The sequence below is a fragment of the Panthera onca genome, chromosome B3 (assembly GCF_046562875.1).
Source record: "Panthera onca isolate mPanOnc1 chromosome B3, mPanOnc1 haplotype 2, whole genome shotgun sequence".
Lineage (NCBI taxonomy): Eukaryota > Metazoa > Chordata > Mammalia > Carnivora > Felidae > Panthera > Panthera onca.
This window is the reverse complement of record NC_138344.1, coordinates 5,239,613-5,263,797: the sequence shown is the minus strand read 5'-3', so window position 1 is coordinate 5,263,797 and position 24,185 is coordinate 5,239,613. Positions and strand designations below refer to the sequence as shown.

General features: G+C 42.2%; 1 protein-coding gene across 5 annotated transcripts in view; it reads right to left on the bottom strand.

The window, feature by feature from the left end:
• BLM (BLM RecQ like helicase) overlaps window positions 1-24,185 on the bottom strand; it is an 87,256-nt gene that overhangs the window by 43,823 nt on the left and 19,248 nt on the right. For 3 of the 5 annotated variants that reach the window (XM_060617596.3, XM_060617593.1, XM_060617595.2), the window contains 7 exons: window positions 15,202-15,303; window positions 13,333-14,033; window positions 12,091-12,247; window positions 9,116-9,237; window positions 5,199-5,331; window positions 4,193-4,896; window positions 2,270-2,461 (listed from right to left, as the gene is read on the bottom strand). In XM_060617596.3, coding sequence (XP_060473579.1) covers window positions 2,270-2,461; window positions 4,193-4,896; window positions 5,199-5,331; window positions 9,116-9,237; window positions 12,091-12,247; window positions 13,333-14,033; window positions 15,202-15,299 — 2,107 coding nt within the window. In that variant the 5' untranslated portion in view covers window positions 15,300-15,303. Of the gene's footprint in view, window positions 1-2,269; window positions 2,462-4,192; window positions 4,897-5,198; window positions 5,332-5,640; window positions 8,138-9,115; window positions 9,238-12,090; window positions 12,248-13,332; window positions 14,034-15,201; window positions 15,304-24,185 lie in introns of those variants that run through there. The other 2 variants (XM_060617597.2, XM_078449046.2) reach the window with 2 other exon arrangements.

Below are 24,185 nucleotides of genomic sequence, written 5' to 3'. Positions count from 1 at the left end.
GAAGTAATTAACAGGACACCAAGTGATAGTCACCATGGTGCCAACAGTTTGCCGTATTAGAATGAGCCAAAATATTTAGACAATTTAAGTGTGTGAAAATTATCAGGACATCTTATGTAGGTACACGTGAAGCCAAAAGCAGGGATCAGGGCAGGGAACTGAAATGCAAGACAATTGCTTTAAAAGTCTACTTGAGAAATCCAAATGCAGTACAAGGGGTACTCTATCACAGTATTAGGGTGAAAATAATTACTTTAGATAATATTCAATATTTAAAGAGTTAAAACGTGATAAAATATACAACACTAAAGACCATGGTGAACACGGTTTAATATTTCTCTGATGATCCAGAAAGCGCTTTCAGGATCTCAGTTTTTTAAATCACTAGTAAGAACCTTTCAACGCTTAAAATCTGAGATTTTATTCGCTGTACTCTTTTATCGATAAGGAAATATTCCCAATCTTCCTTTGAGATCAAAGAAGGGTAGAACTACGCTTGTGTGTGCCAGCAGAAGATGAAGAGAAAGAAATTCTGAGATGCGTCCCCATCTCTCCGTGTAGCTCCAATTCAAAACGGTGAGACAATCAGTACACATTTAAGGATAACTAAAAAGATTCGTCTCTGATTTTCAACCTCCTCCATTCGCTAATGGTAGAAGCCCATGCCAGGCAGTTTCTAGGACTTCGACTGTTTTTGTTTGGTTGGTTGTTTAGAACTATCCACCACATTCCCCTCTTCTGCACGTGGAGTAAGTACATTTCATTCTGGCGTATACGTGTCAATGTCAAGGAAAGATCCGGAAGCTGAGTTCTCGTTTCTGCTCTGCCACTTTACAGGCTGTCTGACTTAGACGTGCCATCCAACCTCTCCGCACCTCAACGTCTTCACCTGCAAAATGTACTACATCGGCGGTTTTTTGGTTTTTGTTTTTGTCTGTTTTGTCTAAGAGAAACCTTATCTGGAATCTTTATCTGCATAAATCCAGAGGTTGAAATTGGGATGGGAAGACCCTTAAAAAGGCCCCCCAAACCCTAAAGAGGACCATGAAAAGCCCTGAAACCATGGGACTGGATCACTGTCAGGGTCCTTCCCAGCTTCAGTTCTGAAATAGCAAACAAGTCAAAGCATGAGACAGAGTGAACAACAAGTTAATGAGATAAGAAATGCTGATTATTGGGGCGCCTGGGTGGCTCAGTCGGTTAAGCGTCCGACTTCGGCTCAGGTCACGATCTCGCGGTATGTGAGTTCGAGCCCCACGTCGGGCTCTGTGCTGACTGCTCAGAGCCTGGAGCCTGTTTCGGATTCTGTGTCTCCCTCTCTCTCTGCCCCTCCCCCGTTCATGCTCTGTCTCTCTCTGTCTCAAAAATAAATAAACGTTAAAAAAAAAAAAAAATTAAAAAAAAAAAAAAAAAAGAAATGCTGATTATTAAATAAGCGTCGTCTAAATTTTAAAATCAGTTTGAAAAAAACTCCAAAGCTCGGTCAACATAATTTTTATAACGATGGCTGTAACCAACTACTAAAAGTCACAGACGAGCTGAGTAAAAGGCAGAGGGAAGTCTACATCTAAGTCCGCAACTCCGATTCCTGTGCTTCTTACCCAGACTGCATCTTTAATATTCTTACTTGGACACGACGGAAAGTCCTAGATCTCTTCAACACTGAGGCCAAGGAAGAACCACGCTAAATGCTTTTCATTTAATCCCCAGGACATTCTGTGAAGTAGGCAGTTTACTATCACCCCTGCCACACACTCGAGGAAACTGGGGCTGGGGGTGAAGTGCCTCGCCCAAGGTCACATGGCGAATAAGTGGCAGAGCCGAGCGTTAAGGCCAGGCCATCACCCCACAGTTGACGGTCTCGACCACCCTTCAACATCAGACTGTACTGGATAAAGTGCCAGAGATGGTCGAGGTCTCTGGTGGTAATTTTTTTTATTCATGTTCCAGACTAATTTAGACCAGAGAGAGAGAGAGAGAGAGAGAGAGAGAGAGGGCGAGAGGGGGAGAGGGCGAGAGAGAGAAATTCCCCAAGAAAAATTCTAGATCAATTCAACACAAGCAGCCTTGACGTGAACACCTTGAAAGGTCTAAATGTTATCGCGTCAACAGAGGACGGAAGTAATACTATTTCTCACGACGGCATGGGAGGTTCAGAGGTCCCTTAATGACAGAAATATCGTGTGGGTGTTCATTTTATTTCTATTAAAGGGTTTTCATTTAACATCTGCCAATGGACTCCTGCCAATTTACATCTAAAAATACCTACCAGTGGGCATTAAGATAAAACAGTCTTCACCCAGCAGCGCAGCATTGATCGCCTCTAGCTGATTAGTTCTAAAATTATGCAGGCCAAATTTTTTATGAAAAATCTTCATCATTTCTTTTGTATGAGGAAAACTAAGACTTTGGAAACGCTCACGCTTCAGATTTCTGGATGCTAAATTTTGCGCCGACTTGTCTGAGAAAATAATCGATGTTAAGAAAAATCAGTGCATTATTGTTAACAAGTCAGTTTTAGCATTTACCCTTTGCCGCGTAATCCAAGGCATACATTTCCCTGCAGCACGTCGTTCTTTAACCATTTATCAGGGTTTCATCTCCACCAAAAGTTAAAGCCACCAGAGACGTCCTGAGGGCCAAATTCAGCCTTTTTCTTGGTTTTTCAGTAGCACCTACCACTAACTATTGCATTTATTCCCTGCTTCCTGCTCTTTTGACCTTCGAGACAATCGTGGGTTTTCTATTTTAATTCTCTTCCCTGGCTCCACTTCCTCCACCTGCCCCTTAACTGTGGGAGTCTTTGCAGACCCTTGGGACCGGGCTCTTCAGCCATCCTTTCCTAGAATTTTCCAAGCCCTCTGATCTTCAACATCACCTGTGTGCACAGAATGCCCAGATCTCTTCCGTAAGGCCCCGCTGACGCCCTCCTAAGCTCCAGCCCTGCGCGCATCTCCAAAAGTCTACAAGACATTTCTACCCGAACGACTTACCAACACTTGAAGCTCAACAAGTCTTAAAATAGCCCCCCTCGGCTTTCCTCCCAATCTGCTCTGCCTCCCGACTCCCCTGCTCTGCTAATGGTGTCACAGATTCCCCAGTCGCCGGGTCTGAAACCTCGGAGTCATCTCAGCCTCCCCTGGTTCTTCCGCTACCGTGTGTCTCACGTCCGCCCCCCTGCTTGGCACAGAGGACAAGAGGTGCTCACGCCAGCTGGGGCAGCCTCTCTAATCCCAACACTCGACTGTCTCAACGATAATTGCGAGCATCAAGTATGACACATTCTAACATGATATAAAAATAAATCCATTAGTGGTTATTTTAAAGGTCAACGGCATAACTATGAGAACGACCTCCATGGTGTTAAGTCAGCGATGGCAAAAACAGGGAAGGCTGTACTTTATCAAACCTTACACATAGAAACTTGTTCCGGTTAAAACACACTTTGTGGCAACTTTATACGGTTGATGTAAGGTTTTAAAATTAATTTTGGCTTCTTTCTGCAGCCTTTACAGTGGCTAACTGCACTCCTCCCAAAACTTCTCCTGCTAAACTGGGAGCTCCAAGAGGACAGGAATGACCCATTCTTCACCTCTTACCAGAACCTGACACCGAACATGGCACGGAATGGCTCTCAATACATATTTGTTGAATGAATTAAAAGGATTTTAGGCCCAAAGAAAGAATCTGACTTAAGGAATTTCTGACTTCGTGTCTTTCTTAGATTGCCCTGCATTTTAATATTTTAAGACAGAAGATATGTTTCTCTACTTTATAAATTGATCAGTTCTCATCATCAGAGTTCTAAAAATACACAATTACATTTTTAACATATAAATTGTTTTGCTTTTTACTCATCCCTCAAATCATTAAAAACTTGGCCCTTATGAGCTTTATTGTTTTAGGGACGAAAATATGTTAATTTAGAGGCAAAGCACATTTGTAATGACTTCAGAGCTTTACTACAATAGGTTATAATTATGCGTTGTATCAAACTACAGCTGCCGCAGAGACAAAGGAGCAACCTGCTTTTGAAACGGTGATTTGGAATTCATATTATCAGCAGAAATGTGCATAGAGACAATGTACTTTTCAGGCAAGGACGATGTGCTATCATTTTTCTTACACAATTCCGATTTTGGACAGTTATGTTTTCATATAAAATATAAGCATCAATTTATTTTAAACTTACCAGCGTAATTCTGAATTGACTCTGAGTTTTTAATTTGAGCAGCAGATGCCAATGGAAGACAGTTTGTCTTGGCTGAAGAAATTCTTTCTGATACTGGTTTAACTGGCCGACCTTCCTTAATAGGTTGATAGGCAGCTGTGGAAGATTTGCTGGCTGCTAAATTATGCATTATATTTTCCCAGTCATCATCATCATCAAAGTCATCTATGTCAAAATTATCAATATCACAGGAAGCCTGGATTTCTCTTTCTAAGTCATTTAGTGAAGCAGTGTGTTTATTCTGATCTTTCACAGCCGTGCTTGTGAGAACATTTCCCGGGAAATAAGAGCTTTCATTTCTTGTTTCTATCCTTGGTGTTTCAGCCCAGTTGCTACTTACAAAGGACTTCTGTAAATGGGGACTGAATAACGGTCTTTCAAAGGGATTCTTCGTGGTGGCTGAGAATCCTGTCTTTCCTGGGGTAGTGGCCAGGACACATTCCCTAGCAGCGTTGGAATTTGCGGGAAGGTGTGGAAAATGTAACTCCTTAACAAAAACACAACTTCCTGTAGGACAGGAATCACTGTTTGAAAATGCCTCCGCAGAGGAAAGAGACGCCATGTCCTCCGGGGGGCCACCAAGTGCATCGGGCCCGCACCTCCACACTGAACCAAGAACACGGGCATCGCTTGTATTTGAGTCAGCGTCGGCCAGGAGCTTCCTTCTGAAGGGAAAACAGAACACCACATTCAATGGGAGTAGTCTACCACGGTAGGCCGCACAAGTATATCGTTAGTCTCCATCCCAAATTGTGGCAAAACAGAGTCTCTTTTTCTCAATCTCTAAAGGGGCAGTTTGAAAACAACAAATAAATTTATAAATAAATAAGTTTAAAACACAAAACAGAGTGACAAGTATCCTATTCAATTTCCCAGCCAGAATGCCTGGAAATTCTGCCCCGTGTGTTTCTGACTTACGTTGGTGGGAGGCAATCAGATATATATTCCAGAAGAAAACGTCAGATACCTTATGTCCCGATGCTGACGCAGTTCCTGTCCACAATCCAGAGCTGTCAGTTCATCGTCAGGAATAGTATCAACTAATTTACAGATGTGGTCCATCACGTGAATAAGCTGCTGCTGTAAACTGGTCTGTCTAGCTATAAAATTTTATTTTGTCAATATTTTTCCTTGAAAAAGACTTAAAATTTTATAAGTCATGCATGTACAATTTGAAGTAGTTTAAAAACAAGATTGTAAACTACCACGTATTGCCCTATTATCTGCCTGTGAAATACTCTGAAATCACGTCATCTCCATTCTGTATCATGAGAGCCCGTAACTGTGTGACCATCGTTTCATTTCAGGTTAGTTCTTACTATTTCGCTTAGGGTAACCTACGTCATTGTAAGCTACAAAAGTTGATCGATTTAGGAAAGTTTTTAACTAACCTCAGGGGTAAATCTTACCAGGCCCATAGAAGGTATATCATACAGGGCTGGACAGGCAAGAGCCCCGCCTGCTGTTCTGGTCCGCCTGGCATCCACACTTCCTTTCAGTGGTAACAGACTTAGACCTTCTTTGGGGAGACCCCTGCCCCTCTCCCTTGGTGGGCATCTGGTGTAAGGCAGCTCAAGAGAGAAACAGGTCTGGGAATTCTGTGACTGGAAAAGGAGACTTCTCTTTTCAAGAAGCTGCACAGGCTGCTGGTGGCCGCGTCCTCCGCCACCACACAGGGAAACACAGCCTGAAAGGAAGACCAACACGAGGGCAGCAGAAAACGGAGATGGAAAGGAGTGGGGGACTGAGATGGAGACATGGGGTAGAAGAGAGGCAAGCAGGTGTGAGAGAGAGATTCCTGATCAATTTCCCCATTTTCAAAATTTACGTTACATAACTAAGAAAAAGGACGTCAAAGGAGGTGAGGCTTTAGACGAAGGAAGAAAAGACTGGGTCGGGGTAGAAATGGGAAGCAAGGAAGATGCCTCCTCCACCCCTAAGGCCTCAGGTTAGCAGGAGAAATAAACAGGAAATCAACGGTTTAGGTGGGCTGCAGAGGAAGCTATTCTCAGGAGACAATGTGACAAGTAAGAGGAAGAGAATGTGCAGAGAAGAGAACGAGACTGCGGGAGGACAGCCAGTCACAGGCTCCGAAGGGCAGGAGGGAGGGGAAGAGCAGACGGGCAGAGGCTCGGGGGACAAGCATCCGTGCGACAGTGACTTGGGAAAAGTGGACTTTTACTAGAGACTGGCACGAATAAGGACGTGAGGTATGAGACGGTCAAGTGGAATTGCTGAGTCCCCATTTTGCGTGTTTGCGCGTTTTCTGTGCATGGCGAACCGGGTATCAGATTGGAAAGAGGAGAATAAACACTGGGCTGAAGGAAATGAAAGCCAAGATAGGCTCAGAGGTAGATACAGCTAGTGAAAAGGAGCTCGAGTCTTCTTGTCTAGACAGGTTACACCTCAGAATACAAAGCAAACCCGCAAAGAAGATCCCGCTGATATGTGAGGAATCCAGTGAATAGGACAGTTAGTTGATGGAAGAGTGAAGACAAGCAGACATTGTTCTAATTAAAAAAAGAATTCTAAACAGATTGCCAAAAGCTACAGCCTGGTGATGTGGATGTTAATTCAAGGCAAAATTCTAGAACATGTTATCAAATGGCTGCTTTGTGAGCTTCAAGAGGAGAGGAAACAATTATAGAGTTAGCAAGAGTTCATGTAAATAAACCAGTAATCTTAATGTATTTCCTTCTTTGAAGGGATTACTAGACTGGCAGATGATAACAGCTACCACTTACTGAAGGCCTACAGTACTCTGGCACTTAATCTTGAATCCTGACAAATACCCAGCAAGATACCGGTCTCATGTCATAGAAGAAACTGAGGTTCAGAGAAGCTTAACTAATTTGCCATAATCACACAGCCAGGGGTAGGAGAAGGCAGGGTTTTGCACCTGAGGACCGCGTCACTCTAGAGCTGACGTCCCAGGCTCTTTCTCTTGCTGCCTTAGACCTTGGACCTGTGGAGCCACATGACCGAGTCTTCTGCAGCAGCCCCCCACCCCCCCACCGTGGACAAGGGAGAGAAACACAGTCTGGAGGCAGATGTGAAACAAGTTGAGCAAGAAGGGATGAATGGACTGATGTCACCTGAGAGACCGCTAACGACATTCCATATGGCTCTGTCCTTGTCCCCGTCCTAGTCAACCATTTTATCAGTGAAACAATGCCACAGAACAGCACAGTGTGGCGGCTACCGGTGTCAACTCAAGAGCCTCAGGACTGCTGGATTTCGATCCTTGCTCTGCTGTTGTTTAATTCCACGACCATGTGTAGTTCTATTTCATTCTCCTGGGCCTCGTGTCCTTATTTGTAAAATGGGGATAACAGAAACTGCCTTCAAGGCCACTGTGAGGATTAAATTAGTTGATATTGTCAAACACCCAGAAGAGTGTCCTAGTAGGACATCAGGTATTTCAGGGACTTCCCTAACAATAAATTCAGAGACCAAAATAAAGAAAAAGAAATTTGGAGGAAACAGAAATAACACACACCACCGCACACGTGCATGTACATGTGCACGCTACACACGTGCACGTATACACACAATACACATGCACACACACACCACACACGTGCGTGTGACACACAGATGCCTGCACACACACCACTATGCTCATGCGTGTGCACACACACTACACACGTGGCTGTGCAAACACACACACCACAAGTACAGGACCCACTAGAAAAGACCGGAACAGGGGCACCTGGGTGGCTCAGTCAGTTGAGCATCCGACTCTTGATTTTGGTTCAGGTCACGAACTTATGGTTTGTGGGATCGAGCCCCGCGTCTGTCTCTGTGCTGACAGCATGGAGCCTGCTTGGGATTCTCTGTCTCCCTCGCTCTCCGCCCCTTCCCCAATCATGTGCATGCGCTCTCTCTCTCTCAAAAAAAAAGACCAGAACAACATGTTACAGAAATACTCAGAGAATAAAACAAGTGCTCTTGGAAGACGGCTTGATTAAATGGAAAAATCCCATAGACGAGTTAAAGATAAAATTGAGTAAATCTCCCAGAAAGCAGAGAAGCAAGAAGTGGAAAATACAAATGATAACTCATGGAGGCCTACAATCCAAATTACAGAAGTTCCAGGAAGAGTGAAAGAGAAAAGAGAAAACAAATAAGAAAAGAAAAAGAAAAATTCCAAAAAACTCCAGGACAGAAGGACACAGATCTCCAGACTGACAGAGCCCCTGGGAAATAGAAATCAGGAGCAGGAAAGGAGGCTGCTGCTTTTCAAAATCTTGTAGTGCGTCTAGATTATTTGTATTAGTTAATAGAAAATTTAAAAATGGATTAGAAACATCAAATAAACAAAGTAGTAAACTTTGCACGGACATCAAGATGCAAACCCCAGAGTGCATACAAGGGAGAATCAGGAGGATGTAAGGTCTAGGAAAAAGAGTTAAAAGACCTGACAATATTTAGCCCTAAAAAAAGCAGGGGGTGGGGTAGGGAGAGAGGCTTCTAAGAACTTTAGACTTATTTCAGGAGGATTAAAGTTACAGGAAGACAAATTCTGGCTCAGTATGAGAAATGATTTTCTAACAAGTAGTGTTTTCAAAACACAGTATGAATTATCTTGTGAGAACACAAGTTTCTGAGTCGTCGAAGTCGATGCTGGCTACACAGCACCCAGGGGCGGGCGGTTCTATGTGGGGGGCCCGGTCCTGTAGGGGGCCCAGTTCTGTGTGACAGCCTGGTTCTGTGTGGGGGGCCTGTTCTGTGGGGGGGGCCCGGTTCTGTGTGGGGGCCCGGCTCCTTAAGAGCCATCTCACGCACCTCATGCTAGACAGCCACAGGTTAAAAATATAATCACGCTTTGTTTTCAAACGTAAGTAGTTAAAATACGCGCTATGTCTAAAATAATTTTTGTACCCTCATAGTCTGTGCTGGTTTCTCGATCAGGCCGCCACAGTGTCGTCTCCTTGGGTTTTGCCGAGTCCTCTGATGCGCTAGGACCATCCTTTGTGTCAGAGGCGTCAAGGTCCTTTAATATACTGCAAATTAAAAAATATAAAACCAACCATAATACAGACTTAGACCAAATGCATAATTCTTTCTGTGATGTTTTTCCACCACTGGCCGGACAATATGGAACAGAACAGAGAAACAGGTTTTTTGTCTCTTCCATTCTAGAACTTCTTTGGCCGGCTTTCAAAGTCTCCCATCTTCTGGCCCCAAGAGACCTTTCAGCTCTACCTCCAAAGGTGTCCTTTCAGTAACCCCAGGTGGCATCACACGGCATCGCTCCCACTCCTCACAGAAGCCCGGCGTGGTCTGCCTCGGGGATTGTGCCTCGCTCTCCTCTCAATTTGGCAACCCCACCGTCTAATCTCTTCCGACCCAAATCACACTTTTCTTCTAGGCCCGGTCCAAGTCTTACTCTTCTGCTTCCTCTAGCACGTAGTTATTCACATTCCTCTCTTCTGAGGTTCCAAAGCATTTTTCCAGATTCTCTTGCTAGGCCAGCATGGCGAATACATTATCTGTACGTAAGATCAACTCATGCAGATTATACGAGAATTATCAACACATACAAACGTGGTCAGTCTGACTAGATACAAGAAATACCTGAAACAAAATAAATGCACACTAAATGGTGTTAGAGAGGGTACCATGGAAATACAGTGCCTTCTGGAACGTGAGAAGGCTTTGCCAAGGAGGGAGACTTGAGGAAACCTTGAATGGTGGGTAAGGGAAAGGTGACGGACCATGAGGGGAGACAATAAAGACAATTCTCTTTACTTGATATTCAGGAATCACTATACGTACCTAAAGCAGGATTTTAGAATGCAATCTTCTAAATAAATCAAACAGTGAGGAATAACTATGCTTTACACAGTCTTAAAAAATGATAATATAGGGGGTGCCTGGGGGGCTCAGTCGGTTGAGCGTCCGACTTCGGCTCAGGTCACGATCTCACGGTTCGTGAGTTCGAGCCCCGTGTCGGGCTCTGTGCTGACAGCTCAGAGCCTGGAGCCTGCTTCAGATTCTGTGTCTCCTTCTCTCTCTGCCCCTCCCCAACTTGTGCTCTGTCTCTCTATGTCTCTCAATCAATCAATCAATAAATGTCAAAAAAAAAGATAATATAATCAAAGGAAAGACGTTCTATTTTTAGCAACGCTTTCCGGATTTTCAGCTCGTCTCATTTAGCTCTTTGGAACTTAGAGCTGTTGTACGGGCATAACTGGAGACAGAGCTCAAGAGGTGACGTGGGACCTGAAGGCAGAAGTCTGGGGGCCAGCTAAGGAGGTTTAGGCACACAGGAGATACAAAACATGCTTCTCGTTTGGTTATTTACTATCCGACCGTTCCACCTTGGAAGTTAATTCAGAAGTCACAAGCAGTGTTTTAAAACAAGATAAAATACAAAAGAAAATTTACGTGTGTACTGCCCGCGGTTAGAGTACTGTCTGTGAACATTCTGTTTTGGTTTTAAAATATACACAAATATATATTTGAGGTTGCAATGGAAAACACAGAGAGAGAATCTACGCTGGGAATAACCTTGGAAATAAACATTTTCTAACTGCGAACAACCTATAACCATGGTACGACAACTCAAAAGATCACGCGGCCATTAAAAAGAATAAAGATAGAGACTACGTAGAAACATGGAAAATGTTTTTCAAATAACGTTAAGAGCAAAGCAGCAGAATAAAACATTATAGTTACATGTTGATTACAGCAATGCAAAAATCACACACACATGCAGAGAAGGATCAGAACTTAACACGGGTAAAGAGAATGTCTGGTCTGAGGGAACCGCAGCACTGCAAGTGTCCCGTTAAACAGGCTGCAGCGTCATCTGGGCCACACACACTTTTTTGATGAACAGAGGAAAGAAAGGCAGGCGTTCAACGGGAAGTGGTCTGGCCCGGGGAACAGCCTTACACTGGATCTCTGTCCACCTGCCATTAAATGTACCATCCCAGGCAACGCCTGCTCCTCCCCGGGCCTTGGCTGCTTCACTGTTCTAGGAGAATCTGGTTTAGAATCTACGCTCCATATGAACTTTCGCTCAGTTCCTCCACTTCCTATAGCTCTGTCTGAATTTCTATGGGAAGGGCAAAGAGGACAGGGCAGCTCTTACAGTTTTTTAGTTTCGTCATCAAACAGTAATGACACTGTGACCTCTCCCATCTCTTCAAACATCCCAACCCACCTGTGAAAACACAAGCCCAGAGAAAGAGGTTATGCAGGCAAACACCTCCTTGTTGATGAAGGTGGGATCCTAGACGGACCTGCTCTCATTAAAATATTGATTAACAGCACAGTAAATCCTCTATCACTCAACTGGACTGTGGTCCGGATTGGGTGGGAGACAGAGGTAATGTGGACTATTAGTTTTTTAAGCTATTGACGGGCTATATGTACCATCTTTTTCCCACACTACCAATTAACCACAACCATGTCACCGATTTAGTAGAATTCAGAGAATGACAAATACAATGGCCAATTCTATACTGCAAGACCAAAAAAAAAAAAAAAAGGAAAAGAAAAAGAAAAAAAGGGCATATTATTTACTAAGTCACTTTCCCAATGAGTTCATTTTATGTCATTTCAGGTCTAAGAGTTTGGAAATATAGTATTTTTAGGAATATATTCCACCTGTAAAAATCAACTCAATAAAACTGTTCGGAGGTCCCATGTAATTAAGAGTAATGGAAGTTTACAGCTTTAGAATGCCATCAATTAAATAAAATGTATAAAGAGGGATTTTCTGACGCTTTCATTGAGATATAAACTGTGCAGAAGCAGGATATAAATCTATACAGATGCTACCAAGCTAAAGAGGATTGTTTCAGACACCCCAGAAATAAACAACGTTTATGAACTAGCTGTTTTACCTGAGACATTTTAAAGCGGAAGAAGAGGCAGAGGTGACTTCTTCTGGAGAAGGTGGAACGAAATCTGCATCGTAATCCTCTTTGTTGAGCTCAACACACGGAGACTTCTCAACTGGATGTAATTCCGTTTCTTCCGAGATCTTCTTTTCGCTACTCTCTAAAGTAAAACCGGGGACATGGGTTACTTTCATCACTCCAGAGACGTCACTCGAGTGAGCGGTCCGGGTGAGTCACACCAGGCGAGGGCACCCTCCTTTCACACCTGGGCGCGGGGGGGTGGTTCTTCCTGAAGAATTACTGAGTCAACCGGGTTAAGTCCAATGAACGTGGGAATGAGGCTAAAGATCTGCTTAAGGATTTCCACGTCTGTCTCCAGGTAAATTACGGATCCCAACTGAGCGTCGGCACTTCCGTTTTGCTCTTTCGCTCTTATTTAAGAGGGAAGTAGAACAAGTCAGTATGATAAGTGCACAAACGCGGTTGACCGTACCGCCAAGGCATCCTAGTCGCTTGCGTCCTGCCGGATTCAGTGTTTCTCCCTCTCTCTCTTGACTGTGTGGGATAACGATGCCACATGGTTGCTTTCTAACTCAGCTTTTACCCAATTTTCTATCCATGAACAGCAACGCATTTGATTAGACTTTAGTTTTGCTTGCTGTCGATCATTTCTCCGTCCCCCCTCAGCCGCTAGTAACCTTGATGGGATTCAGGTATCTAAAAGTGTTGGTCTCGTATTTATACCTATTTCGTACGTCGGGTACTTCCACATATGGCTAATCTTAGCTGGTAGGTTCTGGACACCTAATAATTATGACAGCTACACAGAAAATGATTTGAATGTGTAAAACTTTAATAGCAGAATTAGGTCATATTCTACATTAATTTTAGGTGGGAGCAAGCCATGAAGGAATTATAACAGAAAGGCTTAGTTCCACATCCCAATTCTACCACTAACTAGCCAGGAGACCATTAAGAAACCATTTAACCTCTATGGACTTTATTTTCTTCACAAGTAAAATTATAGAGCTATTTTTCGTGTTTATATAATAATATTATCAGAATAAAATCTTTTCATTTCATCTGTAGGTCCTGCCTCAAGAACGTGGCCAACACATTGTTCAGTAAGTTCCTCCAAAGGGCCTAAGGAAAACAACTGTATCTCCTTGCTGTCGTTCCCAACGCCTGGCTTTGAATAAATTAATACAATCAACATACTAAAATGAGATAAAATATAATTTTTACCTCTTTCTTTTCCCAAGTGAGTTTTTACAGGGTGCCCATCCTGAGCATCTCCACCTAGAAGCTCTTCGGGAATAGGGTCATCGTCAATGCAAATCACGTCGTTACTTAACCATTCCGAGTAGTCGTTCTGTTCCTTAGTCACACATGCTTGCTCGCTTGCAGAGGAGGACGGAGTCACATCAGCCTTTATTGTATCTGCTTGAGATCGCTGTGCTTGAAAAAAGTTTCTCTTGCTCTTTTTCGATTTCTGAGCAGTGCTTACCCTTACCACGTGACTTTTGCACGGTGTCACAAATGCTTCTGAATTTCCAGAAATATCAAAGTCGTCCATATCATCCCAATCATCGACAGTAACAAAAGAATCTGATGAAGAACTAAATTCTAATTTCTTGAAAGTAGCATTACTGGGTTTCTTTACCACCGATGTGTTCCGGGTATTACAAAAAACTCCCCGTGGAACCTGTGGCAAATCTGGCAATGATGGTTTTGAAAGAGCTCTCCTGGTTTGCTGTCCTGCTGGAGCATTTTTAAAGTCACTGACCCTTGTCTGCTGACTTGTGACACGAGGTGAAGGTTCACTAAAGGAAAAGGTCTCAGTAACATTAACGCTTTTATCACTTAACACAGGTGCCTTTGCTACTGATACGCTAGTGACAGATACATCGTTGGCTGAAGATATTTTCTTTTTAAAAGTGAAACCTCTGAAAAATAATTGGAAAACCGAATTAGACTGACGAGTTTTAACAAACACACCAACTATACGAAACTCTAAAATCTGTTCCTGATTTATACAGCAACTCACCTTAACTATATCACAAGTGATCAAAGAACCTGTTCCCTCTCTGGTTTTTAAATGTGTAAGGTAACTTAAATTTTATTTTGTATGAGCTGATCTTTCTTTTTTTTTAAAGTTTATATTATTTATTTTGAGAGAGAGAGAGCGAGCGAGCGAGCACGGAAGGGGCAGAGACAGGGAGAGTGAGCCAGAATCGCAAGCAGGTTCCACACCGTCAGTGCAGAACCTAATGCCAGGCTTGAACTCATGAATTGTGACTTCATGACCTGAGCTGAAATCAAGAGTCAGACACTTAACCGACTGAGACACCCGGGCACCGCAGTATGCTCTGATCTTTCTAATGCAGAAGCTAATTATTCAGTTTTGAGAGTGTCGGGGCCATTCCCACTACTTTATTTCTCAGGCTGGCCATCCTCAGCCAGCAGCACCTCCAGTGGGAGGGGACAGCATCAAAGAAACAGAGAAGAAACTCGTATGTGGCAACTTGTTGCCATTCTGATACAAGTTTTATGGGGAAAAGAGGCAAAACCCAAAGAGGCTCCACTGAAATCTGAAAAACAAGTAAAAGAGACAGGTATCCTGGGTGTCTGTGAGGTTTAGTGACATGAAGGTCAATGGTAACTTTAAAGCCAAGAGCCCAGAACAGTGTCTAGTCTTGGTACAGGCACAGTTAAGAAGAGAAATCAAGTATCACTACAAGCAGTTTGGAGTCTAGCTTAGAGGAGAGAACAGAACTGGAGAGCTGTCATTTCCATATAAACTGTTCTTGGAATGGATATAAAATTATACTAAAATATTAAAAATACCTGTTTGCCCAAATTTATAGGATTCACTATTCATTCATCCCACAAATATTCACTGAGCAAGCATTATGCACCAGGAACAATGCAAAGTCACTGAACAATTTAGCACCTGGTGCTGCTAAAACATGTCCTACCATTAATTTGCAAAGTAGGAGAGTCACTGGCCCTCTCAGCTTCATTTCCTGATGTGCAGTGAAAGGGTCGAAAGGGAAGAGATCTCATCTGTATGATACTGTGGGTCAGTGTCTGTATGACAGCCAAAATACTTACGAAGATTTCGGTTTTGCAAGACTTAATCCGTTATTGAGTTTTCTGGCTGAGTGGCGTTCCAGTTGCTCCTGTAGATTATTCTGGGGAATAGCAGCCATGATCCTAAACAGCGAGGAAAAGAACTATCAGCAGAGTTATGTACATCACATTAATCATAGTATTCCTTGGGGGTGGGGGTGGAGCACTGTCTCAACTGTTCCCAGATTAATTAGGGTGTTTTGGGTCAATAAATTGTTTTGACATTTTTTGCGAATGGTGAAATTTTAAATATATAATCTTTAGAGAACTCAGTGACTCATTAAAAAGGAATAACATCAGAATCGTAGGGGTCTCAGAAGATGAAGAGAGAGAAAAAGGGGTAGAAAATTTATGTGAGCAAATCATAGCGGAAAACTTTCCTAACCTGAGGAAAGATACAGACATCAAAATCCAGGAAGCACAGAGAACTCCCATTAGATTGGACAAAAACTGACCATCAACAGGCATATCATATAGTCAAATTCACAAACACTCAGGCAAGGAAAGAATCATGAAAGCAGCAAGGGAAAAAAAAGTCCTTAACCTACAAGGGAAGACAGACCAGGTTCGCAGCAGACCTATCCACAGAAACTTGGCAGGCCAGAAAGGAGGGGCAGGATATATTCAATGTGCTGAATCACAAAAATATGCAGCCAAGAATTCTTTATCCAGCAAGGCTGTCATTCAAAATAGAAGGAGAGATAAAAAAGTTACCCAAACAGAAATGAAAGGAGTTCATGACCACTAAACCAGCCCTGCAAGAAATTTTAAGGGGGGACCTTCTGAGGGGAGAAAAGACAAAACAAACAAACAAACAAAACAACAACAAAAACCCCAAAGACCAAAAGCAACAAAGACTTGAAAGGACCAGAGAACACCACCAGAAACTCCAACTCTACAGGCAACATAATGGCAATACATTCATATTTTTCAGTACTCTAAACATCAATGGTCTAAATGCTCCAATCAAAAGACACAACGTAATAGAATGGATAAGAAAACAAGATCCATCTATATGCTGTTTACAAGAGACTCATTTTAGACTTAAAGACACCTTCAGATTGAAAGTAAGGGGATGGAGAACCATCTATCATGCTAATGGTCACCAAAAGAAAGCCAGAGTAGCGATACTTATATCAGACAATCTAGACTTCAAAATAAAGACTGTAACATGAGATGAAGAAGGGCATTGTATCATAATTAAGGGGTCTATCCACCAAGGAGACCTAACAATTGTAAACATTTATGCTCCAAATATATAAATCAATTAATCACAAACATAAAAAAAAAACTCATTGATAATAATACCATAATAGTAGGGGATTTCAACACCTGACTTACAGCAATGGACAGATGATCTAAACAGAAAATTAACAAGGAAACAACGGCTCTGAATGACACACTGGGCTGGATGGACTTAACAGATATATTCAGAACATTTCATCCTAAAGCAGTAGAATACGCATTCTTCTTGAGTGCACATGGAACATTTTCCAGAATAGATCACATACTGGGACCCAAATCAGCCCTCAACAAGGACAAAAAGATCGAGATCATACCGTGCATATTTTCAGACCATAATGTTATGAAACTTGAAATCAACCACAAGAAAAAATTTGGAAAGATAACAAATACCTGGAGACTAAAGACCATCCTACAAAAGAATGAATGGACTAATCAAGAAGTTAAAGAGGAAATTAAAAAGTACATGGAAGCCAATGAAAATGATAACACCACAGACCCAAAGCTCTGGGACGCAGCAAAGGCGGTCAGAAGAGGGAAGTATATAGCAATCCAGGCCTTCCTAAACAAGGAAGAAAGGTCTCAGATACACAACCTAACCTTACACCTTAAAGAGCTGGAAAAAAAACAGCAAATAAAACCCAAACCAGCAGAAGACAGTAAAAAATAAAGATTATAGCAGAAATCAATACTGTTGAAACCAAAAAACCAATAGAACATATCAACGAAACCAGGAGCTGGTTCCTTGAAAGAATTAACAAAATTGATAAACCCGTAGCCAGTTTGATCAAAAAGAAAAAGGAAAGGACCCAAATAAAATGAAGAATGAAAGAGGAGAGATCACAACCTACACTGCAGAAATACAAACAATAATAATAGAATATTGTGAGCAATTATATGCCAATAAAATGGGTAATCTGGAAGAAATGGACAAATTCCTAGAAGCATATAAGCTACCAAAACTGAAACAAGAAGAAATAGGAAATTTGAACAGAACCATAACCATCAAGGAAATCGAACCAGTAACCAAAAACCTCCCCAAAAACAAGAGTCCAGGGCTGGACGGCTTTCCAGGGGAATTGTACCAAATGTTTAAAGAAGAGTTAACACCTATTCTCTTGAAGCTGTTCCAAAAAATAGAAATGGAAGGAAAACTTCCAAACTCATTCTATGAAGCCAACATTACCCTTGATACCAAAACCAGACAGAGACCCTAATAAAAACGAGAACCATGGACCAATTTCCCTGATGAACATGGATGCAAAAATCCTCAACAAGATATTAGCCAACCGTCTCCAACAATACATTAAAAAAAGTATTCACCACAACCAAGTGGGATTTATACCTGGGATTCAGGGCTGGTTCAATTTCCGCAAAACAATCAATGTGATTCAACACATCAATAAAAGAAAGGATAAGAACCACATGATTCTCTCAATAGATGCAGAGAAAGCATTTGACAAAATACAGCATCCTTTCTTGATAAAAACCCTCAAGAAAGCAGGGAGAGAAGGATCATACCTCAAGATCATAAAAGCCATATATGAAAGACCCAGGCTAATATCATCCTCAACGGGGAAAAACAGAGAGCTTTCCCCCTAAGGTCAGGAACAACACAGGGATGCCCACTCTCACCACTGTTATTCAACACAGTATTGGAAGTCTGAGCCTCAGCAATCAGACAACACAGAGGAATAAAAGGCATCCAAATTGGCCAGGAGGAAGTCAAACTTTCACTCTTCGCAGATGACATGATAGTGTACATGGAAAACCCAAGAGATTCCACCAAAAAACTTCTAGAATTGATCCATGAATTCAGCAAAGTCGCAGGATATAAAATCAACGCACAGAAATTGGTTGCATTTCTATATACCGATAATGAAGCAGCAGAAAGAGAAATCAAGGACTTGATCCCATTGACAATTGAACCAAAAACCATAAAATACCTAGGAATAAACCTAACCAAAGAGGTGAAAAATCCATACAATGAAAACTATAGAAAGCTTATGAAAGAAATTGAAGACACACAAAAAAATGGAAAAATATTCCATGCTCATGGATTGGAAAAACCAACACTGTTAAAATGTCCATACTACCCAAAGCAATCTACATATTCAATGCAATCCCTATCAAATAACACCATCATTCTTCACAGAGCTAGGACAAACAATCATAAAATGTGTATGGAACCAGAAAAGACCCCAAATAGCCAAAGCAATCTTGAAAAGGAAAACCAAAGCTGGAGGCATCACAATCCCGGACTTCAAGCTATATTACAAAGCTGTAATCATCAAGACAGTATGGTACCGGCACAAAAACAGACACTCAGATCAATGGACCAGAACAGAGAACCCAGAAATGGACCCACAAACATATGGCCAACTAATCTTTGACAAAGCAGGAAAGAATAGCCAATGTAATAAAGACAGCCTCTTCAGCAAGTGGTGCTGGGAAAACTGGACAGCGACATGCAGAAGAATGAACCTGGACCACTTTCTTACACCAGACACAAAATAAACTCAAAATGGATGAAAGACCTAAACATAAGACAGGAGGCCATCAAAATCCTAGAGGAGAAAGCAGGCAAAAACCTCTCTGATCTTGGCCACAGCAACTTCTTACTCAACACGTCTCAGGAGGCAAGGGAAACAAAAGCAAAAATGAACTACTGGGACCTCATCAAAATAAAAAGCTTCTGCACAGCGAAGGAAACAATCAGCAAAACTAAAAGGCAACCTACAGAATGGGAGAAGATACTTGCAAATGACATATCAGATAAAGGATAGTATACAAAATCTATAAAGAACTTACCAGGGGCGCCTGCGTGGCTCAGTCAGTTAAGCGTCCATATTTGGCTCAGGTCATGATCTCCCTGTTTGTGAGTTTAATCCCCATGTCAGGCTCTGTGCAGACAGCTCAGAGCCTGGAGCCTGCTTCAATTCTGTGTCTCTCCCTCTCTTTCTCTGCTTCTCCTCCCCCCTCTCAAAAATAAACGTTAAAAAAATTTTTCAAAGAACTTATCAAACTCAACACCCAAAAAACAAATAATCCAGTGAAGAAATGGGCAAAAGACATGAATAGACACTTCTCCGAAGAAGACATGCAGATGGCCAACCGACACATGAAAAAATGCTCCACATGACTCATCAGGGAAATACAAATCAAAACCACAATGAGATACCACCTCACACCTGTCAGAATGGCTAACATGAACAACTCAGGCAACAATAGACGTTGGCGAGGATGCGGAGAAAGAGGATTCCTTTTGTACTGCTGGTGGGAATGCAAACTGGTGCAGCCACTCTGCAAAACTGTATGGAGATTCCTCAAAAAATTAAATGTCCCTGACAGATGAATGGATAAAGATGTGGTGTGTGTGTGTGTGTGTGTGTGTATATATATATATATATATACACACACATACACACAATGGAGTATTACTCAGCAATCAAAAAGAATGAAATCTTGCCATTTGCAACTACATGGATGGAACTGGAGGGTATTATGGTAAGCAAAATTAGTCAGGGAAAGACAAATATCATATGACTTCGCTCACATGAGGACTTTAAGATACAAAACAGATGAACATAAGGGAAGGGAAACAAAAAGAATATAAAAACAGGGAGGGGGACAAAACATAAGAGACTCAAATATAGAGAACAAACTGAGGGGGTGCTTGAGGGGTTGTGGGAGGGGGGATGGGCTAAATGGGTAAGGGGCATTAGGGAATCTACTCCTGAAATCATTGTTGCACTATATGCTAACTAACTTGGATATAAATTAAAAAATCAATTAATTAATGTAAAAAAACCAGGATCAATGAAATAGAATAGAAAGTCATTAAACCAAAATATCCTACTTTGAGAGGAGGGATAAAACGTCCTCAGAGACTTAATGAAAGATATTGGAAATATGAAGTTGGATATTCAGTTATAAAAAAGAAGAACTAATTGTTTTAAAAAATAAAGTAGTTGCTACAAAGCCGTCAGTGGATGAGCTGAGTAGCATGTTAATCAGCTGGATCAGGCCTAGGAAATCTGTAGTCCTGTTACATAATGGTCAGAAGACACAGCAAAGAGGAGGAAGTGGATAGGAGAGATTATGCAAGGATGTCACAATGTAAATTTGGTCTCATAAGAATGACATGAGGAATTAAACAGATGGAACGTACTTGAAGACAAAATAAATAAATAAAATGTATAATCTTTAACTCACTGAAGGCTTAGTTAAATAGCAAAATGACCTGGACTCCCCCAATGCTAAAATAAGCACAAAAGACATCAGAGAAGAGATTATTTGGAAACGATCTGGAGGAAAACCGGACCCGGCTTGGGCCTGCGGAGCAAGCAGAAGCTGCCCGGGGAGGGCGGTGTGAGAAACTGAAGAAGGCACCCCGAAAACCCAAAGGACAGATGAACGCAGTTCTCGGCCCGAGGGGAAAATCGGGAAAAGAAGAAAGGGATCACCGACGAGAACGACGGTTTGCCAGCAAGAGGCCAGACTTCACCATTATCAAGTCTCAGCCTGAAAGAGTACTCTTTACCAAGCAGATTTACATCCCTCGTGTGACAAGCGTGAAATCGCTGAACTACAGCACAGGGTAACGCACGGCCTCAGCGACCCGAAAGTTCCTGGGGCTGAAGGAAGACGGGAGAGCTGAAATCTAGGCTTAAAAATTCTCATTCCAGGGCACCTGGGTGGCTCGGTCAGTTAAGCATCCAACTCTTGATTTTGGTTCAGGTCACGATCTAACGGTTCACGAGTTCAAGCCCTGCATCCGGCTCTGAGCTGACAGTCCGAAGACTGCTTGGGATTCTCTCTCTGCCTCTTCCCCCAAATAAATAAACATTAAAAGAAAAGTCTCACTCGAGCTGATAGTTACAATCCCTCTCCCATTCCATCTTTATCAGAAACCTACTTTTATTTAATGCCATGTAAGTGAGGAGGAAGGGTTAACAACACCAGATGATACTCACGGAAATATGACGCTCTGCATAAATCACAATCCACTCACTGATCATTAAAATAAACTATGTTTAACAACTGTTTCACTTGTTTTTTTTTTTAAGTCTACTTATTTATTTTAGTAATCTCTACATCCAATGTGGGGCTCAAAACTCGTGACCTCAAGAGCAACATGACTCCTCTGACTGAACCAGCCACCCCTGTTTTCCCTTATTTTCATTTTTTCAAAAAATGTTGATTGATCTTTGAGAGAGAGAGACAGAGAGGAGAGCACACATGCACGCAAGTGAGCGGGGGAGGAACAGAGGGAGGGAGAATCACAAGCAGGCTCCATGCTCAGCGTGGAGCCTGACTCAGGGCTTGATCTCACGAACCTGAGATCATGACCTGAACCAAAATCAAGAGTCAGATGCTTCACTGACTGAGACACAGGTGCCCCTAAAATGATGTATTTGAATCCTGTCATCCCTCCTTTTTCATTATCTTGAATATTTCTATCAAGAGAAGCCTTCTCTAATCTACTATTTTGTTACCTAGTATACTACAGTTCACGTGGGAAAGACAGGATGTTAGAGTCTTGCTTTTATTAATTTTCAAAATAACGACTTGATTTTCTAACAACCTTCAATTATGCTCAATTATCTTTCATTATTATTATTAACTCATAGGTTAAACATATTTAGTGTATTTTATTTTTTTTTAAGTTTATCTTTTGAGATAGAGAGGGCACACATACTCACACACAAATGGGGGAGGGGCAGAGAGAGAGGGTGAGACAGAATCCCAAGCAGGCTCCACACGGCCAGCACAGAGCCTGACTCGAACTCACAAACCATGAGATCATGACCTGAACCAAAACCAAGAATCAGATGTTTAATTGACGGTGCCACCCACGTGCTCCCGCTTTAGGCATATTTTAGTCCAATACACTTATCGTCCTTATTGATTCTCCACTTGTTTCATGTTTGGCCAGCGGGAGCCTCTTTAGTCTTTTTGACGTAACCTTGATAGTCCTTGCTAAAGTAGTCCTAAAATAGTCTTTGCGAGCTCCCTCACTATCTGGAATGAAAAGATATCCCAGGCTAATCTTCTGCATTTTTTGCTCCAGACTTAGAATCAGCCATTTCCCCAAAGGGCCCTGATTTCTTTTTTCGTGGTGTATATATATATATATTTTTAGTTTATTTGAGAGACAGAGAGAGCGCCAGACAGAGAATCCGAAGCAGGCTCCGCACTGTCAGGGCGAGCCCAATGCGGGGCTTGAACTTGTGTAACTGTGAAATCATGAGCTGAAACAAAGAGTCAGACGCTTAACTGACTGGGTCACCCAGGCACCCCTCGTAGAGAATATGTTAAGACCACAGTCTCTGTGTGTCCAAAGGCACCTTCCCATTTCGGTACCTTCTTTTTTTTTTTAAATGTAAGTTCTATGCCCAATGTGGGGCTCAAACTCATGACCCCGAGATCAAGAGTCACATGCTCCTCTGACTGAGCCAGCCAGGCATCCTGGCACCTCCCCATTTTGCATCTAGTTTAAAAGGCTTAGTATTTTGCTTAAATATGCTCTCTCCAAGGTCCGTCCAACGTGGAAGTCTTTCACAGTCTAAATGAGAAAGACTGAAGTCACACTGCTGCCTCTCAGAATTTCAACCTCAGCAGCTGATGTGGGGGGCAGAGGCACACAGACCTCCAGCCTTAAGACACTAAGAACAAAATGGTCCATAGTATCATTTACTTAACCTTGTCCTATATTCCCTCTAAGTTTTCATAGTTTCTATCGCATCCTTCTATGAATTTTCCATGTCTTACTTATTTTTGGATCAAAACCAGTCATGGTATTCTTTTTTTTTTTTATTTTTTTTAAATGTTTTTATTTATTTTTGAGACAGAGAGAGGCAGAGCATGAGCAGGGGAGGGGCAGAGAGAGTGGGAGACACAGAATCTGAAGCAGGCTCCAGGCCCTGAGCTGTCAGCACAGAGCCCAATGTGGGACTCGAGCTCACGGACCGTGAGGTCATGACCCAAGCTGAAGTCGGACGCTCAACCGACTGAGCCCCCCAGGTGCTCCAAAACCAGCCATGGTATTCTAATAGAGATTTCTAACATTACTCCGCAGCATGATGATATGTGTATATAGCCATCTCGATAGTACAAATTTTGATGAAATATTTCATAACTGTAGTGATAACATTATGGATTTATAGTTAGCACGCAGGCAGCCTTAACCCCGGGCTATTCTCTACTTCTAGTTTTTTTAATGTTTTATTATTTATTTCTTTTGAGAGAGAGAGCGCACGTGTGCGCATGCAAGTACAAGTGGAGGAGGAGCAGAGAGAGAATCCCAAGCCGTAAGAGAGAATCCCGGGATGTAAGCACAGAGCTGGACGCGGGGCTCGATCCCACGAACCTAAGCCAAAATCAAGAGTCGGACACTCAACTGACTAAGCCACCCAGGGGCCCCTACTTTTAAGCTACATGATTCTGGTTATTGCTACAGGGTAGCAACCTTTAGCCAGAGACATACTCCAAAGCATGGTAGCAAGTACACAATTTTCTACTCCAAATCCTTCAGTGAGAACACTTCGAAGACGGCGAACGGTGAGAAGCAAAAAGGGGTCTCCTTTGTACACTCCATTAAAACATCGTTAAGTTGTCTGACACACACAAAATTATTTACCAACAATAGCAAGTATCGGTGGTATAAAATTAAAGGAGGAGAATAAACTGAAACTAGAGACCAGCGAAAGGCTCTACAATAC